The 27940-nt window shown below is 36.5% G+C and overlaps 1 protein-coding gene across 1 annotated transcript; it reads right to left on the minus strand.

The window, feature by feature from the left end:
• necab1 (N-terminal EF-hand calcium binding protein 1) lies at window positions 1-27887 on the minus strand. The gene is made up of 13 exons (XM_043217454.1): window positions 27372-27887; window positions 25836-25860; window positions 24612-24720; window positions 19654-19679; window positions 18734-18831; window positions 13885-14021; window positions 6022-6143; window positions 5583-5659; window positions 4769-4822; window positions 1788-1900; window positions 797-874; window positions 580-671; window positions 1-499 (listed from the first exon to the last, which is right to left on the minus strand). Exons 1-13 carry the CDS (start codon window positions 27456-27458, stop codon window positions 471-473), a joined length of 1047 nt encoding a protein of 348 aa, XP_043073389.1. The 5' UTR covers window positions 27459-27887; the 3' UTR covers window positions 1-470.
• Window positions 27888-27940: the final 53 nt, after the last annotated feature.

Below are 27940 nucleotides of genomic sequence, written 5' to 3' on the forward strand. Positions count from 1 at the left end.
TCCACTTAGAAACTTTATTAACCACTCGGCAAAACGTAAGACGAAAATTAATGTCACATTAATTTCATATGCTCATTCGGAGCTGACAAACTACATGAAATACAAGAACAGAAGTATATATTCTCAAAGAAATGGTCATGTCAGGAACGACGTGCTGCTACGCGAGGAGACACAGACCTGTGCTACAGACAGCACTCGACACTGTACTGTCACGGCACAGATGAACACACACCTTACGCATCTCTGATGGGATTGGAGAGCTACCACTGGAGAGCAAAGATCTCGCTGCTTTATTTGATCCTCTACAGTTTACACTACCCCTATAGAGCTAAGAAGGTAACGACATTGAAAGCAAGTGCTAGTCACTAAATATGAACACAGCGTGTTCCTGATGACGGGGGTACAGGTGTCAGTCCAGGCTTGAGTGGTCCACACAATGTCTGCTGTCATTTAACGAGAGTCGACCGATTCTAGTTATTGTTGAGGACCCACCATGATGCTGTGGAAAGAAACGGATGAATCAACGGTTCTTTTAGATAAATATTACACAATTGATTACATGCATTATGTAACGCTTACCTGGCACCAGCATAGTCGTCATAACCTCCGGAGTCTCTAAGAAATCCACATTGCCTCTCTGGAAGGTTTTACTGTAATTGGTCTGCAGATGACTATAAATAGAAAACAAACAGGCTTTTCGTCCAGTTATTGCAATTCCTTGATTGCAGAGAGAAATCTTTGGGACTGTATTCATATTGAAGATTGTGAGAAGTGTTTTGAATGAGTGAAAACGTACTTCTTCCACACGTTGCTTTGCTCCCAGAATTCGTACAGAATGAAGCGGGACTCGTTGGCAAGCCGCTGAACTGCAACGCTGCCGAGAGAGAGAGAGGAGAGCCAGTGTGTGATTACTATCAAACTGCTTCTATAAAGTTTGAAGCTCTAATTCTGTGTGTTGTTTCACAGCGACACAATAGAAGAACTATTTTTGGCTCTTTCTTATTTGTAGGCTTTGAAGTACACACTTACAATTAAAGACACTTGTTTATCACAAGTGTTGTACTTTATTAGTGTCATTTTTAATGTTGTCGAACGAATAATAATGGGGAATTGCATCTGAAATAAATATGTTTAAATAATATATGCATGTGTACATTTATTATGTCTATATAAATACATATGCAATATATATTTAAAAAATGTTACGTTTATGTATTTATATATAAGCCCTCAAATCCTTCAATATTTTAGTGTAAAAGGTTGTCGGTGAGTCATCTGAGCTGAAGAGCTTGAAGCAAGTCAATTATTTAATAATCCAAAACTGAATTCTTCATTCAAGCCATTCCCGCTGCTAATCAGCCAATTAGAGAACAGCTCACAATTAAACCAAACAAATGGTCTACCTTTATTAGAAAATGTTCCAGAGAAATCAACTGCTCCCTAATGTGATCACTGACATTTTTGTGATGTCTGAGTTAAAAGTCAAACCTGGACTGAGGGCTCGTAAACACACGACCGCATGCTCACAGCACCGCATGCTCACAGCACAGGCTCTGCCACGTGAGCCACTCCATGTCTTATCTTAAATATTTCTCGATATAATTGGATAATTACAGGTATTTCTTAAGGCGCCGCGCAAGCAAAAAACGACTTCCTCCAACTGTGAAATGAAACGTCTAATTCAAACACATGAATGTGAATTCTGATCGCTTGGAGTAGACTGGTCTGGACCGACCCCTCACAAACAAAGCCTAATGCAAATGAGCAGACGGTCACCCAGAACTCACTGAAGGCAGCCGGTCTGGGCGCTGGCGCAGTCGATGTACTGCCGGAGAGCCAGACGAAACTCCTCCACTTCCTCCTCCAGCACCGAGAGCTGCCTCTGCACGATCAGGATGTGCTGGGAGCGAGGTCACAGAAGAGAGCAGCAGTCACAAAACATGATTCACGAAGCATTCCAACCCTGGGTTATTTATGAAAACTGCTCCTGGATCAGTACTTGAGCACTCTCGCGTCGTTCTAATCCTGCAGGACCTTTGCTCATCTCCGGGACACGAATGAAAATTTGTTTGATGAAATCCGAGAGCTCTCTGCATAGTCAGTAACAGAACTGTAACAAGGGCCAGAAAGGTAGAAGGGACACTGTTAAAATAGTCCGTGTGACATGCCATGATAGTGTTATGAGTACGTAGTGAGTATGCTTCGAATTCAGGTATGGAAGCGAAGAAATTGTTGAATGAAGTTGTCATTTTAGTCTTTGTGCACAAAAGGTATTTGAGTAGCTTCATAGCATTACGGTTGACCCACCGATGTCGCACTATTTTAAAGATGACCTTACTACTTTTCTCAGCTTGACCTTGAACGTGTCAGTTTATTACTGGCTATGCAGGGTGAGGAAGCTCTCAGATCATGATTTGTCTTCTAAAGATGAAGGTATTATTGGTTTAAAATGGCATGAGGGTAAGTAAATAATGACAAAATGTTCATTTTTGAGTAAACTAACCCTTTAAAGATCTTGTTCTGACAATATGTCTGATCATTTTTGATTAAAGATAGTGCTAAGAAAGTATCAACAAGATGAAATTGAGTCTGGATTCTGTTTTCTATTTAAAAATAGAGTAAAGTTTATTTTATTTCTCATATGGTAAAGCCACATGAGAGTTTTCATCATCATTTCTCCAGAAATCATTCAAATATGCAGATTTGATGCTCAAGAAACATTTCAGTAGCACTTCATTTTACAGTAATGTTCCTTGTGTACACACTATGTTCTTATTATAATTAATAATTACAATAACCAGAGAATTACTAGGTACTAGATCCTACCCCTACCTCATGTAGCTACCTTATATTACCAGTACTTTCTTAGGTAGGTACTCTAAGTATACTATAAGTACATGCAAGTGCAAACAACATTTCATATTGTCAGAGGCTGCTTATTATATTTGCCATTTTCCAGAATTGTTTAATGAATATACAGTTGAAAAGAAAAGCATTAATTTGTATTTTTAAATTAACTTATGTAAGAAAAAATACAACTTAAACAGCTGTGTATTTGTGTGTGTAATAAAATATTTAGATGTAAATAAAAAAGTGTTAAATGAATTATACAGGGATTTTTGAGTCATAGTTTAGAGATGTCAGTACTGAATCTAACAGAGCTTGATGGGATCGGATTAAAAAATGACTAAAACCAAATTTTCACCTTTGGTGCTGTGACTCAGAACAGTGCTAGAATAAAGAGAAACCCCTCAGGTCTGGAGCGTCAGGTAAAACCATGAAGACGTACGTCATAATAGCTACTTTTTATAAAACGGGCTGTTGACAGGTGAATGGGAGCTGAAGAGAACAGGAACTGAGAGTTTGTACCCTGCGGGACATAGTGACCTCTCCACAGGCCCTATGCTATTGCCATTTCCCATCTTTCACAGGCTAACTCTCACTACAAATACGCACAGACGAAACAGCATTTCGTTTCAATGCTGTTTTTACTCAATGCATCACAAATGGCCATGTATTTTTGAAAACGAGCTTTCATGCGGTGTGTGACACAGCTCTAAGTGATCTGATGTACACCGTGTAGGAAGTTATAGTCTCTTAAAAAAAGAGTCGTTTTCAAAACGAGTCCCAAGTCGTTTCATGTTGATGTCAAAAAGAAACATTAGCATATTGCCCGCCCACTTGTTGGACTTTTCACATTGGTCTGAATGAAAATGCAAATTCATTTTTTACCACTAGGTGCCACTCACAAACACTGCATTAAATGATATCGACCAATCAAATAAGGTAAAAAATAAATGCATATTATAAGAAAATGAAAGTGTTTTTTGTTTGGGGCTCCCAAATCAAAATATGAACCTTTCATAACTCATAGGGGCACTGTAAATTCCCATATTTATCAGCTACAAATAAATGTAATGTCAAGTAGAAAGACTGTCCTTTAGAAGTATCCTCAAATCAAGGAGATCTGCTTTGAACACAATCAGTCCTATTAACAGAAATCATAGCTGAAGTAAGACTTGAATGCTAAATGAACACAAACATAGCGATGAAATGATACAGATGCCTTAGCAAAGCTGAAATTATTATTCAGTGCATACAGTCTGTGCTAGTGAATGTCACGGTCTGTTTAGATAACCGACAAATGACAAATTGACGAGAGACTATTTAACTTCAGCCATGAAATAGAGTTTCATAGCCCATGGAGAGATAAATGATTCTTCATTTGGATGTATGAGAATGCGATACAAATAAACGCTACGAACCGGACTTGAAATTTCGCTCATAATAGAGATCACACATTTGTTTGCGCAAAGGACGTTTGAAATGGCATGGGAGTCTTATTTGAAAAAGAAACCACTCATTTGTGTGTGATTTTATGCTTCAGCGTGTCCGATATGATGCTGTGTTGTGTCTCTGTCGGAAGTCACGCATAACTGTGTTTACAGCCGGTCTCCGCAGGGGTCTGGAAACCACTCTTCTCCCTGTCGTTCACAAGCACCGAGTCACAGACACACAAACCACCTATTTAAAGTCTGTCAACAGCATCTTGTGAGCCTCGGAGAAAAGCTCTCTGAAAGTACTGTGCAAAAGACGCAGAGCCAAAGGAGAGAGGAAGAGTGACAGACGGAGGAAAAAAGGAAATAAAAAAAATATCTTGGAACTAGTTTTTTCGATCTTGCAGTTTCCTAGACGACAGGCGTCTGTGGTCTCTGTGAATGATTTTCTGAGAATACGGTGACATACAGGGTGACCATAAGTGACTTACTGATTTGGTGGAGCTTTCCAACACCTCTTCTTCCACCGGCTCCAATCGCAGCTCCTGCGAAAGAAACATAACACTTTTACCACATCTCTGTTTGGATCTCATGGCAAAATACAATATGAGAAATTATATTTTATATAAAAGAATTCAACCTGTTTGTTTGAATAATAATTTTTGCATGACTATGAAGTAAATTTTTTAATCTGTCATAAATTGACATTTTAGTGGATGATTTTAGCAAAATAGATGTGATATTTATTTTTGGCGCAGAAAAAGAAACAATATTGCTATTCATTTATACAGAAAAAAATTAAATGGTGTATGTGCTTACAAAAATATATATATATTTTATTTTAATTTTGTATGTATTGTATTTTGTTCATTTATTTATTTTAAAATATCCGTCATTCTCAGTAGTGATTTGTATTATTAATTTTCATTATTTCATTATTCTCATTACTGTAATGTATTTTTTGTTTACACTTTAAACATGTCCTTATTCAATTGTAATTACACATTTACATACTGAGTAATATTAATTAACTCCATTCACTATTATAAACTTGGGTTTAGGATTAGATTTGATTTAGAGTTACTTGCATGTAATTATGCATAATGTATTGCTCTTACCTGAAAATAAAGTATTAGCCCATTTTATTAGACCAATTATACAGTAGAATTAAAAACTACCATTTTTTCTTTTCAGTAAAGCTATGCGATAACATGATCATTACAGAATATATATGAAGATATGATTGAGACATGCTCTTGACAGGTTTAATGGCAGAGAACAGAAATCATTTGTGTAGCCCGTTGCCTTTTTCTCCAGACGATCGATCAGCTTTTGCAGTCTGTTGATCTGAGTTATCCATTGATTGTCCTCTTCATACAGACCTGCAGAAACACACATTTCAGCACACAAATGCCGCTCTCTCTTGTTTTCTTGCAATATAGCTATAGGAGGCACTTGCTCCGGCTGAATATAATTTAATTGGATTCAAATTGCATTGGGAGTGTTATTTTGGCAGCATGTTTTATGACACGCTCGCTAAAGGATTGTTTAATAATTTGATCGTCTCAATCAAATGTTCTGTGAGCAATGAGCACACCTAACACTGTCAGCTGTACTGTCTCCTTCTTTCTCCGGAGTCTCAGAGTCATTCTTCTCCATCCCTCCTACCTAAACTTCTGTCCAGATCTGGGTGTGCTTATGTGCCCTTTTCGTCCTCCGGAGCACCGAGGCTCAGAATAATCACCTGAATTGACAAGGTTCAGAAGTGGGTTGTTCGGAGACAAGCTGTTATTCCTTTGAAGTCTTCGATTAGATCTCCTTCCTGACCACTGAATGGGCAGGACCTCTGGCTTCACAGGCCCCTGTCTGCGTTCGAGACGGCACACACACACACACACACACACACACACACACACACATACAGACAGGGCAGATGCTCAGGAATGAGAGAACTTTTTCAAATGCTCGTCTCATTATCAGCTTCTGATTATTCCTTCAAGTGAATGGGAGGTCAAAAAGTATCAAATTTAACACCCTTCATAAAGAATCATTAGCAGAATAGAATTTATACAGCGGCGCTTTATATAGTAGATTGGTTTAAAGCAAGCAGCTTTACAGCATTAAACACGAAAGAATGAGAATTACTGTAAAGCAGCTCTCCGGCTCTTCTTCTTTTTACTTTACTGACCTTGACGCACTGAACAAAAGCAATGAACCTGAAAGGATTTCTATAATCGTCACAGACCAATGGTATTTAAATCTGAAACAAACTTTAAAAAATTCACTTTGCCAAGCTGAACTCCCGAAACAAACTTCTTTTTAGCCTGATTTAGTTTGAAATCACATCCCACCAGTACCATTCATTGATTTTGCTTCAAGTAAATCAGGGCCTTTAGACTAAAACAGCAGGTTCTCGATAAAGAATCCTTCTGAAGAGTGAAAATCCTGGTCTTTACTTCTGACTTTCCACCAGTTTTGGTGCCGTGACCTGCAGCTTCTCTCTTAACATCACTCAAACCTTTCGGCTAAACTATGATTTGCTGAGTGTTCCTCTATATGCAAACTACTTCTACAGGGAATTCCAGAAAGACTTAAAATCCTAAAATGAAGGTACTTTATTGACATTCATATCCACAAAAAGTTCTTCAGACTGTAAGACGATTTTTACACTTAGAAAAATGGCCATTAAAAAGAACTAATCACTGAAAGGTTCTTTGGGCGACCAAAAGTATTTTTTATATACCATCGCTGCAGAAAACCTTTTAAGCATTGCTACTTTTTCCTGGACTGACAGTGACTTCAGATAATTATCTTTTTACTATTTTTTCCTTGTTTCTTGTAAAAATACCTAAAATAATCAAAATACTATAAGATACTATAAGATATTTAGTCTTGTTACCAGGGGAAAAAAACTAATTAAGCGCATTTTGCACAACAAATAAAATGATCTGCCAGTGGGTTTAGTAAAATTCTTTAGATATTTTTATTTTATATTTTACTTACCCCACTTGCAGATCATTTAAAATGCTTAATTTAGAAACAAGAGGACATTGGCGTGAGAAATAAGGCTACGGTAAAAGAGGTTGACATTGGTCCATCTGAAACTCAGGATCAGCTGGAGACCAGAAATGATAGCATAGAGTTTGCCATCACCACAACATACTGAAGTCTTCTCTTCAAAAGATAGTCTGCCCCTCCAAAGATAGCTCATCCATAATAGCACCTCCCCTCAACAAGCTGCATGATTTCAATCATTCATGTCCATAGTATAACCAGTGTGGTAACAAATGTATTATTATTATTTTTATTATATGTTTCTTGAAATTCTTAACCCATCATATAAGAAATAATAACAATGATTCTTGTCTTTAAAATCTGTTCTATTACATTATAGTGCTTTTCATTGCGGGTAATGCCTATGCTAATATCTTTCATATGTTGCGTCTAATTGAACTGCCTTAACAGCAACACAGTCAATCTATTCACATGCAAATGATGCTTCGATATTTCCATCCAGCATCAAAACGCAGTTCAAAACATCACGACTACACCGATTCCTCTTTGATTGCACAAGACCTTTCTGCCCTGCTCCCCATCTACCAATTAAAATGTACGAAATAAGTCAGCAGGTTTCTTACATGTTGTCAGACTCTTCCAGAAAAGGGAAGGGTTTCTTACTAGACCATTTTTGCAATTAGTAATTTCAATCTTGGATACGGTGGCGGCGGTTTGATGTTTGTTTCTGGACAATTCGATTCATTGCATGGAGAATTATGCACATGGTTTTGTATAACAATACATTTATGATTATCTATGACAACTTTGTCCAATTCTGCTTTCACATCTCGAATACGTTTAGACTCTCACGCAAACACAAATCATGCCTACACCTGCAAATGCTGCATTTTATGACTTCTTTTAAACATAAATTGACTTCAGTACTACTTTTATGGTAAGTATAACCTTTTAAGCAGAAAAGGAGTTCCTAGTTAAAAGCAAGAAATCATTACTATCATTATTAATAGTAGATTAGATTAATAATATGATATGATATATATAATATATATAATAATATGATAAATTGGTTTTCTTTGCAGAAGCTTTAAGCTTATCTACAAGTGATGTATTCGTATTTTTAAACATTTATTATTGTTCCTATTTAAAAATAATATACTTATAAATCTACAAGTAAAATGTTGATATTTCAAATAATATGTTGGTAATGTTTAATACAAATATTGAATGAATGAATGAATACTTAAAAACCAGATGCAAAAAACCTCTCATTTGGAATTTTTCTTTTACATTTTTGGGGAAAAAAAACACAAAAAAGGTTATTTAGTTACTACTATAACCTTCTCTTTGCAAATAAAATTGAAATGACAGAACCTGATATAGAAGCCTGATAAAAATGCTCATTTAGGAGAAAAAAAATATCAGGCATACTTCTTCATTCTTCTTCAAATAAATGTAAAAATAAATATTATGTTAAACAGTTGTTATTTATCTATTTATTTATGCAAGTAGGTAGCTGAAAGTAGGATAATCGCAAAGTAAACCGTTTTTATGTTGATACCAGATTTAATCCTGGTCATCTGATTAGGGTTTATTTTGCTATAATGACAACCTGATTGTACAGTAGTACTCTTACATTTATAAGGAAGTAACACATAAAGATATGTTATGAAGCGAATACCATTTTACTATTCGGTAGTGGGTGTGAAAAAGGATTGCATGCAATCTAATTATATCTATTGTTCAGCTGTTCTCGAGCAGCAGAGGAATGCTGCATCTATTTTAACTCTTGAGACAATGAAATAAATGTAGGCAGGCAGGTGTCAAAATTAAGGCTCGGTTGGTTGCTCATTATCCCTAAAGACACTGTTGCACAACTCACGTCCTGAGGGAAGCTTGCCCTCCGTGGTTAAAAATGGCTCATAACTGCATCAGCAGCAAACAAATCAGCTAGAGCCGCACAGGTGATTAAAAATCACATTCACACACCTGCAGGAACACAACCAGCTGTTCTCCAGAGACCAGCCTCTTCTTACGCAGGAAATTATATGGAAATGTCGCGGCGCTAAAACAAAAACGGAGGTATATCAGCAGCAGTGCCTCTTCCTAATAGCTGGTAATGGTCCGCTTCGCACAGGTAGATGAAAGCGGTGCTGTGGATGTGGCGAGCGCTCCAGTGAGCTCGGGATTCAGATTTGAGCTCATCTCCCCTGTTTCATCCCTGTGTGCGGTGCTGCTCCTCAGAGAGCCTGACTCGACGCTTCAGACGGAATAGAGAATGGACCACGCTATTTCAATTTGTTCTGGCCACCAGCCACTTTCTGCACATCTAACGCAGTGGGAATCAATCCACCCTGACCCGCACACAATGAGCTGGCCGCAGAACGCCGGGCCTCGCCGTCTCAAAGCCTTTAGGCTCAAAATGTGTATACGCTTTCAAAAAAAAAAGTAATGTTATGAAACTCCACGCTGTCAGCTGGGACACAAAAGCATGGTGACATAAGAGGTTACGCGTGTGTAGCCATGTGAAGACATGCACAGGTTTGCTCTGATGGAAATGCTCCTTAAAAGAGATGGTTCACTCAAAAATGGAAATTCTGTCATCATTTATTCACCCTCATGTTGTTCTAAACCCAGTACGATTTTATGACACTTCTCATTTCCATAGACTGAAGCTAAATCATGAACATGGATTGAATGTTAAGTACATTTCCTAAACAGTAATTGCATGAAATAAAAGGCTCTCAAGTTTACACATTTTCACTTTTCTAAAAATACTAAATATGTACGAATATGTTTCTTTACCGATAACTGACAAAAAGTGCACTTTGTAATTATGTCAAAATTCTTACTTTAAAGTACATTTTTAAAGCGTTATGTTTTAATGTTTTGTCATCCTTTAAAGGGATAGCTCACCCAAAAGCTACAATTCTGTCATTAATTACTCATTGTCATGTTCCAAACCCATAACACCTTCATTCATCTTCTGAACACAAATTTAGTTATATATTTTTTTAAATACGGGAGCTCTCTGACCCTCTCATCAACAGCAAGATCACTACAAATGGTTTGTGAGCTTTTAACGCTCCAAAAGCGGCACCTAGTGGCAAAGAATTAATTTGCATTTTCATACAGACCAACGTGAAAAGATCAACCTGCTTCATTTTAATGTCAACATGAAATGGCTTGGGGCTCGTTTTAAAAACTAAAAGACTCGTTTGAATGATTGAGACTCTTTCTTTTAAGAGACAATAACATTTTACTGGTGCACTTTCAGATTTAAAATTTTGCAGGATGTTTTCATTCATTTAGAGCTGTGTTACACACCGCATGAAAGCCCATTTTCTAAAATCCATAACAGGTGCACCTCCATTTGTTTTCTATGGAAGAGAGATGAAAAGGGTTTGTGATGACATGATGAGTTTTCATATTTGGCGAACTGTCCCTTTAACTGTGTAAATATGTGCTCTGTCAAAACTCATCCATCCGAGATAAAGGTCAGAGGGGACTCGGCATGGCAGGAGTGGAGATATTTTGAGTGTGCTCGTGGGATTGTGAGTGAGGCTGCAGACTTGGTGCAGCCTTATTAGCTGCAACAAGACCTGTGATAGGCTGACTGAAAACCACCTGCGAGGACTGAGAGATGGAGAGATCAGGCCAGAGCCAATGCCACTGAGATTTAAAGACATGCTTGAAATAATTTAAAACGTCTTTGCACTAAACGTAGAATCTTGTACTATAAAATCACCTCTTAATTGATTAAACAAATTCAAAAAAAAACATTAAACGAGTACACAAAATGTGGTAAAAATCCAAAGGTAAACATTATCGGTCACACTTTGCAATAAGGTCTCTCTTGTTAAGATTAATTAATGCATTAGCTTACATTTAACAATTATGCATTTTTTAACCTGTTAGCAAATATTAAAATGTTAAATAAAAAAAGTAACACAAAATGCTAAAACTTTAGAATAAAAAAAAACAAATAACTATGCCACAGAAGTATTGTTCTTTATTCATTCAAGTTGTTGATTGTATATCTAATTTAAAGCTGCAGTCCGTAACTGAAATAATTAAATGCCAAAAAATCATTTTGATGGCGGATTGTAATCCAGAAAGGATTATGTGAGACGTATGTGAATGAAATTTAATTATATTCCATTTATATTTGTATTAAACAACAAAAAAAAACTAGTTTGAAGGGAGCATACCTTGCTTTTTGGGTTAAAAAAAATTCTCAATATGAAATTCGAATGATGTGACAATTAGAGATTTGACTGATGAGAAATTTAAATCTACACGCTAATACACTCTATAGCTATCACTCATAGTCACGGAGTACTGATGTTGTTAACATTTATAATTTAGAATTAAGTACAACAATAATAATAATTTGCAGGGTTTGATGTGATAAGAGTTAACTGATTGTTTGATTTAGTCACCATCGGTAGCATGATTTATTGTAATGCTTTTTTCCTCAGTTGGTCAGATCAAAGTGTGGCAGACCTATGACTTGTTCAGATGACAATATGTGGAGAAAATTCTTATTGGGTCATATATTTCAAGATGTAGTTAAGCATCTGTATTACTCACCTTTAATTTGTTTCAAACCTGTATGAATTTGATTCTTCCGATGAACTCTGACTTTTTTTGTTAGGTTACCAACATTCAAAGTTCAACAAAATGTTCATTTTTTGGGTGAACTGTTCCTTTACATTTTATAAAAAAGTAGGATCAGTTTTAAAGTTACATATCCTGAGACTGTATTAAGTTCTGTGAAGAACAGTTTTCAAATATATATATAAACTAACAGATTTTAATAGAGCTGAAATGAAACACAGGATGGGCTAGAGCCCCCCTAGATAGTGTCTATAATTGCGTCTGTTTTTACTAATAACTTTAATAAGTGCCGTATATTTCGGGTGATGCACAGTTATTAAGTTAGACACACTGTATTGCCTGCGGAGGCGATAATGAGGTAATTTAAATTTAGCAATTAATTAGGATGCAACTGGCTATATCAGAGTGTTTTTAAGTACAGACAGAAAAAGAAAAGGAAGCACTTGCATTTAAACCTCAGCATCCTTCATTTCTTTAGGCCAGCTGCTCCAGCTAATTTTCTTGAGATCATAAGGTGAGCAGAGTACCACAGCTGCTGCACACTGAGAGGGAGGAGAGGTAGTGGGCACGTTGTGAAACACACACACACACACACACATATATACGGTCTCTAGCATGCAATCATCCAGGTGCTGGAACAAAACAGCTCATTTTGTATTCTAAATTCTGCGCTCTATAAGGAGCTGCTGACCCCTACGGTGGGCCACGCAGCAGACCCTCCTCCTCTCACAGACGCAGTGAGTCAGACATGCCGGGAGCTCAAAATGAGCTGCTAATCAAGCACAACACGTGAGTTGATTCGCCGACGGTTTAAACGGACATCCACCCGCTGTCTGCACAAAAACAAAGGCCTGGGTCGAAGGTCTGCATGCCGCCTGGTCTATTAACAATTAATGCCACTGATGCTCTAGATATTCCACAGCGAGGATGGCTGTGCACAGAGTCTCTTTTCCTCGAGTCACTGTGCAATTGCTGTCGACGCGCATTTTCAACAGTGTATGTTCAGATCTGTGGAGACTACATGTCCACTGGTGCAGACGAAATCCACTCAATATCACTGAAAATACTAGAGGTTTGATGCTTTGGGAGTGTGTGGCTGCTTTCAGTACACAGTCAGTAAAGTCATCACATACGCTACCGGTCAAAGGCTAGGAATGATTAAGTCTCTTATGCTCACCAAGACTGGTTTATTTGATCATAAATACAGTAAAAAAGTTATATTGTGAATTGTAATCACAGATCAAAATCTTTTCTATTGAATTGTGTTTTAAAATTTAAGTTGCTCCTGTGATCCTATTAATAACCTAATTTGCTGCTAAATTATTATTGGCAATTATTAATAATTGCTCTTATTATTATCAATGTTGAAAATATGTCTGAATTAATTGTTCTTTAAAAAAAATAGACCCTGGACTTTAGTAGAGTGTCATGGCTTTTACAAAAACATTAAGTCAGCATTTATGATTGATTTCTGAAGGATCCTGTGGAACTGAAAACTGGAATAAATTTCAGCTTTGCATCAAAGGATTATACTAATACTTAAACAGAAAACAGTTATTTTTAATTGTATTAATATTTCACAGTCTTGGTGAACATAATATTTTTACCAACATAAAAATATCATTATTCCCATTTTTTTCTAAAATGTAAGTATAATTACATTTGAAAGAATGCATACTTTGTCGGTGTCCAAAATATACATACAGTGTCATTTTAATATTTCAGCATTTAAAACCTAAATTAAATCGTAATTGTAGAAGATTCGTAACAAGCCAAATAATATCACCGCTTGTTCTGCTCTGCTGTCATAGACCATCCTCTGTAAGAGCCTGACGTTCAAGCTTCTGAAGACAATGAATTGAAAATGCATCTCCTGCTCGCTGCACATGCACAGTGAAAACTTTACGTTTAACGAAGCGTGTGTGTGTGTGTGTGTGTGTGTGTGTGTGTGTGTGTGTTGTGGGTGTCTTGCCTCTCCTGCCGGGTCTGTTCGGCTGTGGTCTCCATTGCACACTCCAGAGAGCTCTGGAGAGACTGCAGCTGACTGGTGGTCTCCTTCAACAGGAAGCGTGTCACAAACTGCTCCAGATGAGTGGCCTCCTGATAGTCCTGCACAATAAAGACAAAGACTTCGTTAAAAAACACCGGCCTTTCAGATGCACTAAAATGTTTATTTTATCATTTCATTTATGTGCATTTTAGCATTTTATGTATTCATATAATTGATACATCTTATATTTTTATATAATTTTATATACGTGTGTTTGTGTCAAAAGGTTAAAGTCAGCAAGATTTTTTAATGTTCTTAAAAGAAGTCTCTTATGCTCACCAACAATGCATTTATTTAATTAAAGAACAGTAAAAACTCTCATTTCATGAAACATTATTACAATTTCAAATAATATTTTACAAATTTTTGTTATGAGTTTTAAGAATTAAATCATTACTCCAGTTTTTAGCCTCACGTGATCCTTCAGAAATCATACTAATATGATGATTTGCTACTCATTTATTACTATCAATTTTGAAATTGCTTAATATTTTCATGTATAGATTTTTTCAGAATAATTTGATGAATATAAAGTTCTTAATTACAGCATTTATTATAAATGGAAATATTTTGTAACATTATTCATATCTATACTTTCACCTTTGAACAATTTAATGTATTCTTGAAGAATAATAAAAAAATTTAACTGCACTGACCACAACATTTGAATGGATATACAGTACTGTATAATTTTTATAAGTGCTGTCAAATGATTAATTGCAGTTAATCGCATCCAAAGTTTGCCTTCACATAACATATGCATGTATACTGTGTATATATATATATACACATACATACAATACAGTATACATTTTGAAAATATCTTAATAACATCAATTCACAGGGGCAGGAGGTAAAGTGACATTCCCAAAGAAATAACAGATAATAGATCAATTTAGCAAAAAGCTTTTGACTGAATGAACTATACCAACTTAAACATTTCCCTCTATGCTCAGTGTTTTTTCCACATGCTTACAATCCAGGTACATGACTGAAATAGTTTATGCATCATGGCATTCATTCAGCCTTTCATTTCTCATCTTTTTCATCTTTTTGGATGAGATTTCGTTCCGAATCCTCAGTCTCAAAGGCAGGGCCGCATGGATATGTTATTTGCACACGGTACATTGCTTATTCAATGTAAGCAATCAACAGCCGCCTCTATAATTATGTCGCACGCCAAAGCAACCGTGTTCTGTCAGAAAGAAAAGCCATTATTAAAGCCCGAAAACAGCCCTCAGCTAACAGGACACATAATTCTTCTCAGCATCCAGTTATGAAACAGGTGCTGCACGACACGTCTATTATGAACTTGCTCGAGATGTTGACAGCCACAAATCCAACAGATCCACCAAAACGTGTGCATTTACAAAGGGGCTTAAACACACAGACCTTCACAATAACCTCGCCATGAATCACCGCAACCCGAGGTTGTTTAACAAGCAGCGAACATCACTAATCTTTCCTTGCAGTTTCGTCTCAGCCCATCCAAAACTACAATCCGTTCTCTGAAGGATCAGACAAGTGCCGCTTGCTCAAGGAAGTAGGAAGTGTATCATTCACGCTCGTTTATCGATCAATGTGCGCGCACACATTTGAATGAAGCGCCCGTCTGGTCTCATTAAAGTTTCAATGGCACGACTGTTTCTTATGGTACGCACCTTCCCCGCACCTCTCTACCTAACCATTGCATGTCATATGCACGCCAAAGTCACCTTTTGCGTATAAATAGCACACCAAATAGAAACAGAAAATCGTGCCTTTGATACGCGCTTTCATGAGATCGGGTCATCCTCTTTCACGTCAAACAAGCAAATACACAATATATTGCTTTCACATCGGCTGTCTTTACAAGTATTCAAGTAAAGGCAGTCGGCTATGACTTAAATAAACGTAAATATTAAATGTGTGTCAGTAACAGATCCATGCATTTCTTATGTTAGGCTAATAATGTTGATTAGGCAAAAAAGGAAAAAGATTAAATGAGATACTATAAGGTAAGAGAATCGTGTTACAATTTTCATATTCCTGTGAAAACATCATTTGGAGATAAAATCACCAATAGAAAAACATTATTGTTAATATTTGAGCTATATATCTGTCATGACTACACCTGAAGGCAAGAGATATTGGCTGGTTGATATGAGCGCTCACAGTAAGTGTGGTTGCTGTTTATAGAGTCCTGTCCTGAGGGCAGAGACCACATTCATCACAGCAGCTGGTTTGCCCACCCACTTGTGGCCTTATGCAATAAACACAACACTGTTTGTTGCCATACTGCATCACTATCTGTTGCAATAGAGTTGCACACATTATGTACAAGTGGTGTGAAGAGAGAGATCAAAGAAAATCTTTCTCTCATTTTTTTCAGTCAGAGTGTGATTAGCATGATTTGGCTACTCGTTATTTTTTTTTTGTATTTTCTATATGTGTACAAAAAGCATAGCTTTGTGAAATGAATGTTGAATCACTGATGTGGCATGGACTAATTTAACAATGTTCTTGCTCCTTTTTGGGCCTTGAACATGGTAGTTGCATTGCTTTCTATAGAGTCTGAAGGTTCTTGGATTTGATCAAAAATGTATTAACTTGCATTCTGAACATGAATAAAGATCTTATAGGTTAGGAACGACAACCTATAAAACTAACTAGGTTAGTTTTCTTTCAACAGTGAACATATTTTCTATTAAAACAAGAAATCGGTTTTATCTTTTTATTTATATGAATAAAAAGCTAGTAAATTTTAAAAAAGTCAATGTGTGTTACCAAGATTTTGGTCCATTTTCTCAAAATCTTAAAAACTATACATCTGAATTTGTACATGTGTTTATAGCACCTTTGCATTATAGGAATAATTACATTTTAAAAATTAAGCACATTTATTTGTAATAATTTATACCATTTATTTTAGACATTTTTACCAGTATTACTTAATTACTTACATTAAATATTACTTTAATGCCTAGAAATGTGCTTTGCCTTAAATGATTAGTGGATACTGCTGTAACTCAGAGCCAGTGGACGTTCAAAAACTGTTCCTCTCTTTGAGGTCTAATATTGAGAATTGCGCTCTTGCCTCTAAATGAGTGGTGTGTTATTCCTCAAGCTCTTTGAACAGTGCAACACAGTATCAATTCACAAAGAAATTCTGTCTGAACAAAGGCAGCACCTGTCAACGTCCCTAAACCTTTAAACCACGCAGTGATAAAACAATCTATCGCAATTTGCACCTCTCTCTCATCATCCTCAGCAGAAGGCCGCATTTGTTTTCACTGCTCTTTTGCTCGCAGTAATGCTGAAGGTTTAAAGACATACAATAAAGCACAGAAGCAAATGCCAGTAGTCTTTCACAAAAAAAAATGAATCGTGCTTCACTTCCTCTGTCTGCCTCGCTAATCAAGCGGCATAATGAAATGACACAGCGCTGCCCTTCATGACGACGCTCACATGCATTAAGTGGCATGTCTGCTGGGCCTGGAGTCAGCGCTCGGCTAATTCATTATCTGTGCGAGGCAGCAGACAGTCTGGGTTAAATGGCTCGGCGGGAAATGAAGCACACGGCTAATACCTGAGCGCTCCTCTGATGGTCAGCGTGGACTGTGCCCATTACTGACATCAGACGCTCTCGCGATAAACGCTGCTGTTCAGACCAGAATGTCAGAGCTGATAACCGCCAACATCCCTGCACCTCTATATGAGCAAGACCGCAGACTGTAACTCAATCAATGCATCCGTGGGCAGATCGCGCTAAATGCATAAACGTACCTTGGCGCACTTTTTAGCAAGACACCAAATGTGTGAGAGTAAGTACATATCAGTGCCGTTTCCAAAAGAAATGAACACTAGAGGCAGTAAAACTCTGACGCCTTTTATTCCTTTCAACACAAATTTACTGAGTTTTGATTAATGAAGCCAAATCTCCCAGAATATTAATATTATTTTGATTTTGAATGTTAGCATCACACAGCTTCATATCTATAGGACAGTAGGTTTATTCTACATGTGTATATATATATATATATATATATATATATATATATATATATATATATATATATATATATATATATATATATATATATATATATATATATATATATATACTATATATATTCAGTTTAAATAACTTTTTTACATATATTTATACAAGTTTTTAATGATATAACATTTAGTTTATGATAATAAGCCCTGATTTACCCTAATTAAAATGTTTTGTTTTCAAATAACTTTAAGGTATTACATAATCTAATTCCCTATTAAAAGATTAAGCTTTACTTTAATTAGAAGACTGTGGTGTAGCAGTCTTTTATAGCTTGACGTGTGTGTGTCAGACAGATGTGAACCCGAACTAGATCGGATCCATCTTCATCCACTCTCAGAGCTCCCACAGTGCACGGCGTGAACGGCTTTATTACGACTCAGAGAAAATTACACACCTAACGACCGCATTAGAGGCCAGAGAACATGCTGCCTGTGATTAAGATAAGACACTGACAGCCTGCAGGAGTGCACGCAGAATACTAATTTTAGTGCTTACAGGTATCTATCTGCTGCCTACTCACAAACACTGAGAGCTAAAACAAATGGCTGCAGCCACATAAATACACAGAGGTCACATATGCTCACAGCTAACAGGGCTTTCAGGCGGAGGGTGGCCAGACATGCATTAGATAAGGAACTATTTCCCATCTTTTCTCAGAGATGTGATTTCAGTCAAGTATGTAACTGAGATGAAGGCCATTTGCCAAAGAAGGCAAGGAAGGCATCTCACCTTCTTGGTTTTGTCCATGGCTTTCAGTATGGAAACGTTCAGGTCTTCCAAGGCAGCGAGGACGTTTTCATATTCTCCGAGATGCTGAGAGAAGTATTCTACAAGAAAGAAAGACTATTCAACACTGTTCAAACATCACTTAATATAAAGCAAATAATGATAATGCAATTGAGCATAGAATAAGAACGTATGGATAACATATTTTTAAAGTTGAACACAGACCTACTGAAAAACACTTTTCATTGTACTGCTTTAATTTGTAAGTTAATTTCCTTTATTTATTGGGATAGGTTTCTTATGCTCATTAAGGCTGCATTTAACTGATCAAAAATACAGTAAAAAGAGATACATTTTGAATAGTTCATATTTTGGGTGAACTATTCCTTTAAATTAATACTTTTATACAGCAAGGAATTTATCATTTATAACATTTGGGTAACTCAACTTAAAAAAAAAAATGCATTCTCTGATGAATAGTTGAAAAGTATTATTTTTTATTAAAGTTATTCAATTTGACCTCAAACATTTTTTATATAATTGATTTATTATAAATAAATGACCCATATTTACTGTATACAAAACAGTGTAATACATTAGAAGACAAATATAATTTGAACAGGAAAAAAAATACAAAACTGAAAAGATACCTGAGGCAGAACTCTCTGGAGAACCTCCAGGCAGTCTGTAAAGATGCCTTAAATATCTTATCGTTCATTCAGGAAACTTTACATGTTTGTGAGTGCTTCAGTCTCACGTTGTCAGTCTGTAGGTTTCTTGAAGGATCTCATGGCTTCCTCCTAGTGTACAGTCACTTCTGAAGTGTGTCTCCAAAGGGTTCAGAGGGACCTCAAGTATCTTTTGTCACCATCACAGTGAACCTCCCAGTAAAAACTAACAACAGTAAAAGTGTGAACTCTTACCACACAGCTCATCCGTGTCCACATTGCTGTAAAAAGACCATAAGGAGACACGTTCATTTCTCTTCCACAACATGAATGTTACAGCATGCTAAAAGACATGTGAGCTAAAACACGATCTAATGTTCTGTGCTGATTTCAAGCTATGCAGACAGCATCTCGCTCGAAGGCAGGTCCTTTGGGACTGTGATGTTTGTCTAATGAGAGAGGGTCATATTTAGACAGCTAATCTCTAACCCTGAATAACACCCACCAGGCAAACACTGAGTCCACTGACAAGTCCATGTCTCAAGCCTGCTCTGATGAGAGGCTCCATGCCGTGAGGTAAATCATCATATTACCGGATGAGAAAACATAAAGTCAGGATACACTATGATTAATTTGCCCCAATGCAAAGCAGTTTTGAAAAAATGTTTATTTTAATTTTAGTATTTTATATATTATTTATTATTTTATTTTAAAATCCTTTTTACCATTTTTATATATATATATAAAATGGTAAAAGGATTAAAAATATATATATATATATTTTTATTGCATAATTTAAATATAGTTTTATCCATATTTTACTTTTTGAGAAAAAAATCACTATGTAGCGTAATGATGAACAGGAACGTGCAGATTGGCTAAAAGGTAAAATTACTGTTTTATTTTACTTACGCACTGCACATCAAACAGAGTTTTTATTGAGAGAAATGTGCCAAATTTAACTGAAATTCCCATTAGCTTCACAGAGTGACAGTGATTAACCGTTTAATCCTTTTTACAGCACAGTGGGTGGAAGATTTGCAGCATTTGGCAGTCGTCTGGAGGCAATGCATTCATTGGTTGTCTAGACTCTAAAGGATGGAAGGACGCCAAAAAATAACTATTGTCAGACCTGCTGGATAAAACAGTCGCAGGGGCCTTTGCGTTTTGGCTGAACTGTTAACTGACTGAGCTAGACCTCATAGAGGGAAGTAAAGCCTTCAAAACACAGACAAAGACAACACGTCAATAAGCCCTTAAGAAGCACCCGCTGTACACTGTCAATAATCTTCATATCTCATTTCATATCTACCTGCTCCTGCAGATATTACACCGTAGAAGGAAAGACCTTAGAGTAATGGACACTAAATAAACAGTTTACTCTCAGATTGTAAAGTGGTTAAAAATTCAACCAGTTAAAGCATTATTGGTTACAAGGATTAATATTGTCATTAAAATGGGATAAAATAACGTTAACAATTTTAGTGATTTTTTTCAGTGTATATATATAGAAACAGATATATTTAGATTAAGACCTCTGCCATCTATCAGTATGCTTAAAGTTATGCTTTAAATTATTTTCTCAGAATTATTGAACACATACGTCTGAGATATTGAAAGTAAATGCAGGATACCTCATCTTACAAGGTATCGTTTAGCCGATAGTTTTCACAAATATAAAAATAAAAACCTAAAACATTTAAATGTATCAAAAATGCAGTTTCAAAATTATTTTTAAAAAATCACAATGAAAATATGAATCAAAATGGCTTCAGTTAAAGAAAAATGTTTGTTCATATAATATTGGTAATTGGGTGAAATGATATTGATGCATGAACAAGCCTGATTAATGCACTAAAATGTGTGCAAAATTCAAGAAAAGATGTGTAATGTTTTTTTGTAGTGTGTGTAAAAACAAGCAGTAACAAGTTTCTAGCTCTATTTTGCACAAGCACAAATGAATGTGGACATTTAATGTGATTATATACCAGGTTAATTTTACATAGTGCTTAATTTTACTAATAATTCTCAAAACAAAAATAACATGCATTCTGGGATCAAACTTGAGGTAAAATGTATGTAACAGCTGGACAGTTACTTAGTGAATATTTTCCTGAAAAGGCTATCAGGGTCACACTTTAATCATTACTGTCCATCATAATGAATAATTGATGCTTGACCCAAAACAATATTATGTTTGTGCTGAGGGGAAGAGCCGACCATTATGTACACAAAAGCTATTTTTTCTTTGAAATGCTACATCAAACCAAATCGGCCCGGCCACACAATGAATGGAAAATAAAACCAGAAGCACATTCTCATCAAACACCTACTACAAAGGGAGCATGCACCAGCCAGGAGAGCTGCTGCTATGGAAACCAAGATGACTTAAGTGACATGGAATCATTCTGAGAGGAGGTGAAGGCAAGATGAAGATCTCCTCCTTATAACATATGCTACACACGTTACGTCGTTCACTACATATTGTCAAAGTGTGTGCAATTGTTATTTTTGCTTGAACCCTTTAAACGCGGGTTTGATATTTCACCTCCCGCAAAAGGAAAACAGACGCCGATTTTTCCCCCGACGTGCCACGCATTATTTCTGCACCATTTTGAACCCTTTCGTTTTCATTCAAGCGACATCAGAAGAAAGCGAGCATCTTTATCTGGCACAAACACGCACATCGGCATGGACCACTGACATGGCTTTGTCTAACAAGCCAGAAGCACGATAAGCATCAGTGTGACAGCGGTGTGTCGTGTTCGAGAGACCTCCCTGGACGTTACTGATGACATCATCCGGACAGAGTAGCTGCTTCCAGCTCTGCGTTGAAGCCAACCTCTTGCAAGCTTGCTGCTAAGTCATGCCTTTTTTGTGACAAAATCACACAGCAAGAGAAATGCTGTAAAAAATGATAAAGGGCTCTAATGGGTGATGATGCTTAAAAGAGTGGATTCTTTGATTCAGAGGCATCGGGTGAACTCAGCTAAATCTCTCAGATTGCTCTAATTATCAAATAACTGGAGAGAATTCAGACTTTATATCACACAATGGTGAGTTATAAAGTCAGAAATCCAAGATGTAAAGTCACAGTTTTGTCTTTATAACGACCAATTGCAAGTTTATGTAACGCAATTCTGGCTTTTTTTCCTCATACGGAAAAAAAGCTATACGGTCACAATTTTGAGAATTATGAAATAAAAAGTCGCAAATAGCTTTTTTAAAATTTTATTCAATCGCAAAAATTGGGTTCCATATTTATACGACGCCGATATCAAATTCAGAGATGCTTACTAGCATATATTTGTTATTATATCGTTCTAAGATTAATATGCTCGCATGTGACTTAATACCTTTATTCTTATCAATCATGAAAATTAATCTGAAATCAACTCTTGAAAATAATCCTGAAATCTTAGAAACTGAGGGCATATGAAGCCGGATTTGATCTCTCCTTGGGCTTATTCAGGACAGGGTTACACCAGTCATTCATAAGTTATTACATAAATGAGTGCACATACTAGAGATTATTAGTAATTATTATTTGGTTGTGCAACTAACTCTGTACTTAATTTACTTGCAATATTAATTCCCAAAGTAGTGAGTATCTAGTTGGCTCAAAGCAATGCATAGTTGCATAATATGACTTCATTATATCAATATGACCTTCACTATATCAATAACAGTTAGCAGAAATTGTTTTAAAATGCTGTTCATGTTAGTTTATTATGCCTCAGTTAACTCACTTTGCCTCATGTAACTAACAGTTAGAATACATTTACATTGAAATACTACACTTAATTAATGGAATAATGTAGCATGTATTTAATATCAATGACATTCAGAAACTATTTTAAATCAATTAGGAGCAATAAATAATTACTGATAAAAACGTGATTTAAATTGGCAAGCATAAAATGCAGCAGTGCCCACAGAGGGATGCTCATGCTGTTAATATTGCATTCATGTTGAATAGCCACTAACAAGTAATTTATTCACATAATGTCCGATGTTATTCCTAAAATTGCCGATGCCAGCATGAGCACATATGTCTAAAGATGGCAGTCTGTCAGCGAGAACAAGAGCGTAATGATACAATTCAACAAATCTGCCGCTTTATCCAAGCATTTACTCCTGTCACTGGCAGTGTTGGGGAAAGTACTAGCATTTTTAAATACCTCTAAGAAATGCATTTTAGCAATGCGTTACAACGCTGCATTACACCCGCACAAAAACAAAACAAAACAAAGAAAGAAAAAAAGTAACTAATTGTATTAAAGTGCCCCTTATGGGTTTTTTGAGCTTTCCTGCGGTGTGTAACACAGCTCTAAGTGAGTGAAAACATCCTGCAAAGATTTAAATATAAAAGTACACGTGTAGAACGTTATCTTCTCTCAAAAGAAAGAGGCGACTTTGACTCATTAAAGTGAGTTGTTTTTAACACGAATACCAAGCTGAAAACATTTGCATATTGATTTTTTTTTTTTTTTATGTTGGTCTAAATGAAAATGCAAATTCATTCTTTGCCACTAGGTGCTAGTGATGGGAATCACTTTACAGACTCTGATCTTTGAGTCTCGTTCAGCAAAATGAACAAATATGCAGACATTCCCACGACAAACGATACAAAACTATAATGCTATGAGAAACAGAAAAGACTAATGAATTGTTTACCGGGGTCTTGATTCTATGATTAGCTCACCTCACCTCACCTCTTATTTGACAGGTCTTTGGGTCTGAGTCGTTTCTTCATTACGTAACAGCTCCAAAAGCTTTACCCAATACAGCATTAATTCATCTCCCGAGTCTTTCAAACTAAATCCAGAACCTACAGTGCAGAACCTATAGGATATTGCACATGCGCGAATGAACAAATCACTCCATGAGATGACTCATTCTTCCCGAGTCAAATTAAAGATTTCAAAAACGAACGAATCATTCAGGAATAACCCATAACTACTAGGTGCCACTTTTGGGGCTTTAATAGCCCACGAACACTGCTTTAAATAAAATCAAACAATCACTGATAAAAAATATTGTTGAATGAATCGTTTGGGAGTCGTTGAACAAATAAGGTCAAACTAAATGCATATTATAAGAATTTGTTTTTGACGTTACTTTGGAGTTACTTTTTCGCCAATGATTGAGAAACCCAAAAACAGTGCCCTGTCATTAGTATGTGAATGTGAATGAAAAGCAGCAATACTTACTTTGTGTTATGAGTGTCAATTGTATGGAAGAGCTCCTTTAATTCGTCTCCTGACAGAACGCCATCTGAGAAATAAGCCTTGAACTCATCAAAGGACAGCTTCCCATCATCTTTTGAGAGGAAAATATGGTTAAAAAGTCGCCTTCGAAAAGTACTTCACAAAAGTATTTCAGATTTTAAAAGTAAATTTCTTAAAGTGTTCAATCTATAGAAGAGAACGCAAGCAGAGTTCATTATCCTTCTCGATGCCAGTTTAGCACAAGCATGTCAGATCTCAGGTGTTTGGGAAAACATGAACACACCGATGCCGCGAGACAATGTTTGCGACAGGGCTGAGGGCTCGTGTTAGTTGACTCAGACGCCCAGAGGTTTTCAAACAAACAGTGACAGGTGAGTCATGCCAGCCTATACTCAAAATAGAATAAATGTGCTGCTGCACGTGCCGTGTGCTATACTCCCACTAATATACACAATATGAAATAAAATGCAGTGAAAGAGCCTTAGAAAGAACGTGATTTAAGGAAGAGGGAAAGGGCTTCACATTATACACTGGAAAATTTGTAACTGTTACCATAAAGAGATATTACCATAAAGATATATTTCACTATTGTTTGCTTAGTGTGGGTTTAAAAGACACTTAATATTTAGCAATATAATGGATTTGACTACACTGATCGGGAGAGCTGGATGATGGCATTATTTTGTCCTGTAGAGCAAATATCTCATTTTGATTTTGCTAAGTCAAGGCTGTTTTTCAACCAAAATTAAAAAACAATACGATTAACAAAACATTTTTAAATTATACCGTTTGAACTATTATGCAACATATTAAATGACAATTTATAGTAATCTTAATTAGTGCTGTCAAATGATTATTCATGATTAATTGATTAATATATGTGATATATATATAATTCACAATGTCTGAACTGAGCTTCACATACTATTTTTTTATTCCATGGCTGCTAAAACTAAACTATAAATGGAAACTAAGTGTTTAGAAGGATCACGGTGACATTTGTTTGCATCGCTCTACTAAAATATTGACTAACATTAGGAAACGTATGGACATCTAGTGTTTCCATGACAACAGAGCAACAGCATGGACTGGGAATGGACAACCACTGAAACATATTGATGCACAGTTAGAGTAATGCGTGCGAGACTAAAACAAACACTTTACTATGCGGGAAAACAGCAAGTGCACGGTGAGCCAGCGTCTTACCGTTTTTATCGGCTCTTCTCAATATCTGAAAGCAAACAGGACAATATCAGTTATGGAAAAACCGCGCTGCGTTGATCATGTAAAGGGACTCTAGCCCTGTAAATTATTTAGGTCGAGGCCTAAAAAGAGCAGAGATGAAAGAAAAAGTGATGATGGCTATGTTGACTTTGAACACCCAGGCGCGCTGTAGTGGTCTGTTAAATAAAGTCCCAATTCACAGCGAGAATATTCACACTCTAAATATGGTCCTCTGCTAGGCATGCCAAGACTATGCTGAATATAGCTTCCTCCTTAGAGGAGCGAAAAACTATGCCACCAATCTGTCAGGGACCGGCGCTTCCTTATTCCTGTATGATAATTAACAATACACACCTCGGGTCTCAGGGGAAGCTCTTTAGACAGAACACTACAATTTAATTAGCAACTAAAACCACACTTACGATGGCTCTTTAGAGCGTGTCTGTGCTGTAAAAGAAGGTCCACATCCATTATAGAGCAGAAAAGAGATTTAATGACCAAACGTGTGCTCGCTATGCATAATGACTAATTAATGATATGCTAATTAACGTTATGCATAATAACCGCAAACAGATGATAGCATGACACGAATGTCCATGAAGAACGTCAGTCTCACATCAGCAGACCACGTCAACATCAAGAACTGAGATGAATTTGTTGAGATGTTATTAATTAAACGTGTTTGTGGGTTGGAATTTGTGGTTTCACGGGACACACACTTGTTTAACGGCTCGGGTATGACAGGTGTATTACAATGTATTACAAAGAGAGAGAGAGAGAGAGAGAGAGAGAGAGAGAGAGAATCTGGAGTCTTATAGGTACATTTTTTTTTAAACTGAGATCTATACATCATCTGAACGTAAAAATAAAATAGCTTTCCATTGATGTATTGTTCATTAGGATAGGGCACTATTTTATTCAGATACAACTATTTGAAAATCTGGATTCTGAGGGTGCAAAAAACAAACACAAAAAAACAGCCTTTAAAGCTGTCCAAATGAAGTTCTCAGAATGCATATTACTAATCAAAATTAAGTTTTAATATATTTATGTAAGTAAATGTACAAAATATCTTAATGGAGCATGATCTCTATACCTTTTCCTTACCATTAGTATCCTTCTGATTTTTCCATATTTTTGACCAATACAAAGACCAATAGCAATTGTTATTTCTACAAATATATGATTACTACTTATGATTGGTTTTGTGATCCAGGGTCTCACAAACACACACCCTATCACATATATAAAGATTTATATTCCATATAATCAGCTGCAAGTGACTTAGGAACTCAAGTAATAAATGTTAACCGATAAATATTAATAATTCATATTAACAAAACCGTACACTCGTGATCTGATAGTCTGGACATTCAACTCTATAAAAACCCATACACTCTAGATCCACAGGTTATTTTACGTCTCCAATGTCCTTATATCGTCTAGCATAAACAATTCGTTACCACAATCAGACGAGGCGTTTGATTTTTTTTGTTTAGTTTTTTTTTAAATACTCACATCCAAAAATATTGACATTCCTTTCTTCAACTCGACGGGAGTGCTGGCTTCATCAGAGAGTGACTGCACCTCCTCGGAGCAATCCATGGTGGTTTCTTGTGGTGAAATAATTACCGGACTGCAACTCTTAGCTTCGGGTGATGCGGCGAGCCTTAACGCGTCCTCGCGAGCGCGCGTGTGGTGTGCTCTGCGTCTCCGTGAGGAATCTCCCGCTGCACTCCGGCGACGAGCCACAGGTCTCCTCAGCACCAATCACGTTCGCCTTGAGCTCTGCTCCTTATTCCCTGCCCGTCTCGGCGGGGGGGAACGGTTTTTGCTGTTTCGTGATGCGTTTCAGCGTGTTTGGGATGCAAATGCATTGACAGAATAATGGAAAACTTGCAACAACAAAAAATTAAATAATAAAAATAGTAGCATATAACGTTTTCATCGTGCGCCTGCCATTAAGTTAAGTAGCCTAGTGCGACCGGAGAATGAAATTTAAGGCATAGAAAGTTTGTATATGTATATTTAGAAATGAACAATTGCTGTAGAAAGATGTCAGCGTAAAAAAGACAGTCTCACTGATA

This window comes from Puntigrus tetrazona, chromosome 19 (genome assembly GCF_018831695.1).
Source record: "Puntigrus tetrazona isolate hp1 chromosome 19, ASM1883169v1, whole genome shotgun sequence".
Lineage (NCBI taxonomy): Eukaryota > Metazoa > Chordata > Actinopteri > Cypriniformes > Cyprinidae > Puntigrus > Puntigrus tetrazona.

Bases quoted from the DNA above. Each gene is read 5' to 3' on its own strand.
- necab1 (XM_043217454.1), bottom strand. From the start codon at position 27,458: ATGGATTGCTCCGAGGAGGTGCAGTCACTCTCTGATGAAGCCAGCACT. The intron at 25,861-27,371 runs GTGAGTATTTAA...GTTTGCTTTCAG, and splicing joins GAATGTCAATATTTTTGGAT to ATATTGAGAAGAGCCGATAA. The intron at 875-1,787 runs GTGAGTTCTGGG...CTCTCTCGGCAG, and splicing joins GCCCAGACCGGCTGCCTTCA to CGTTGCAGTTCAGCGGCTTG.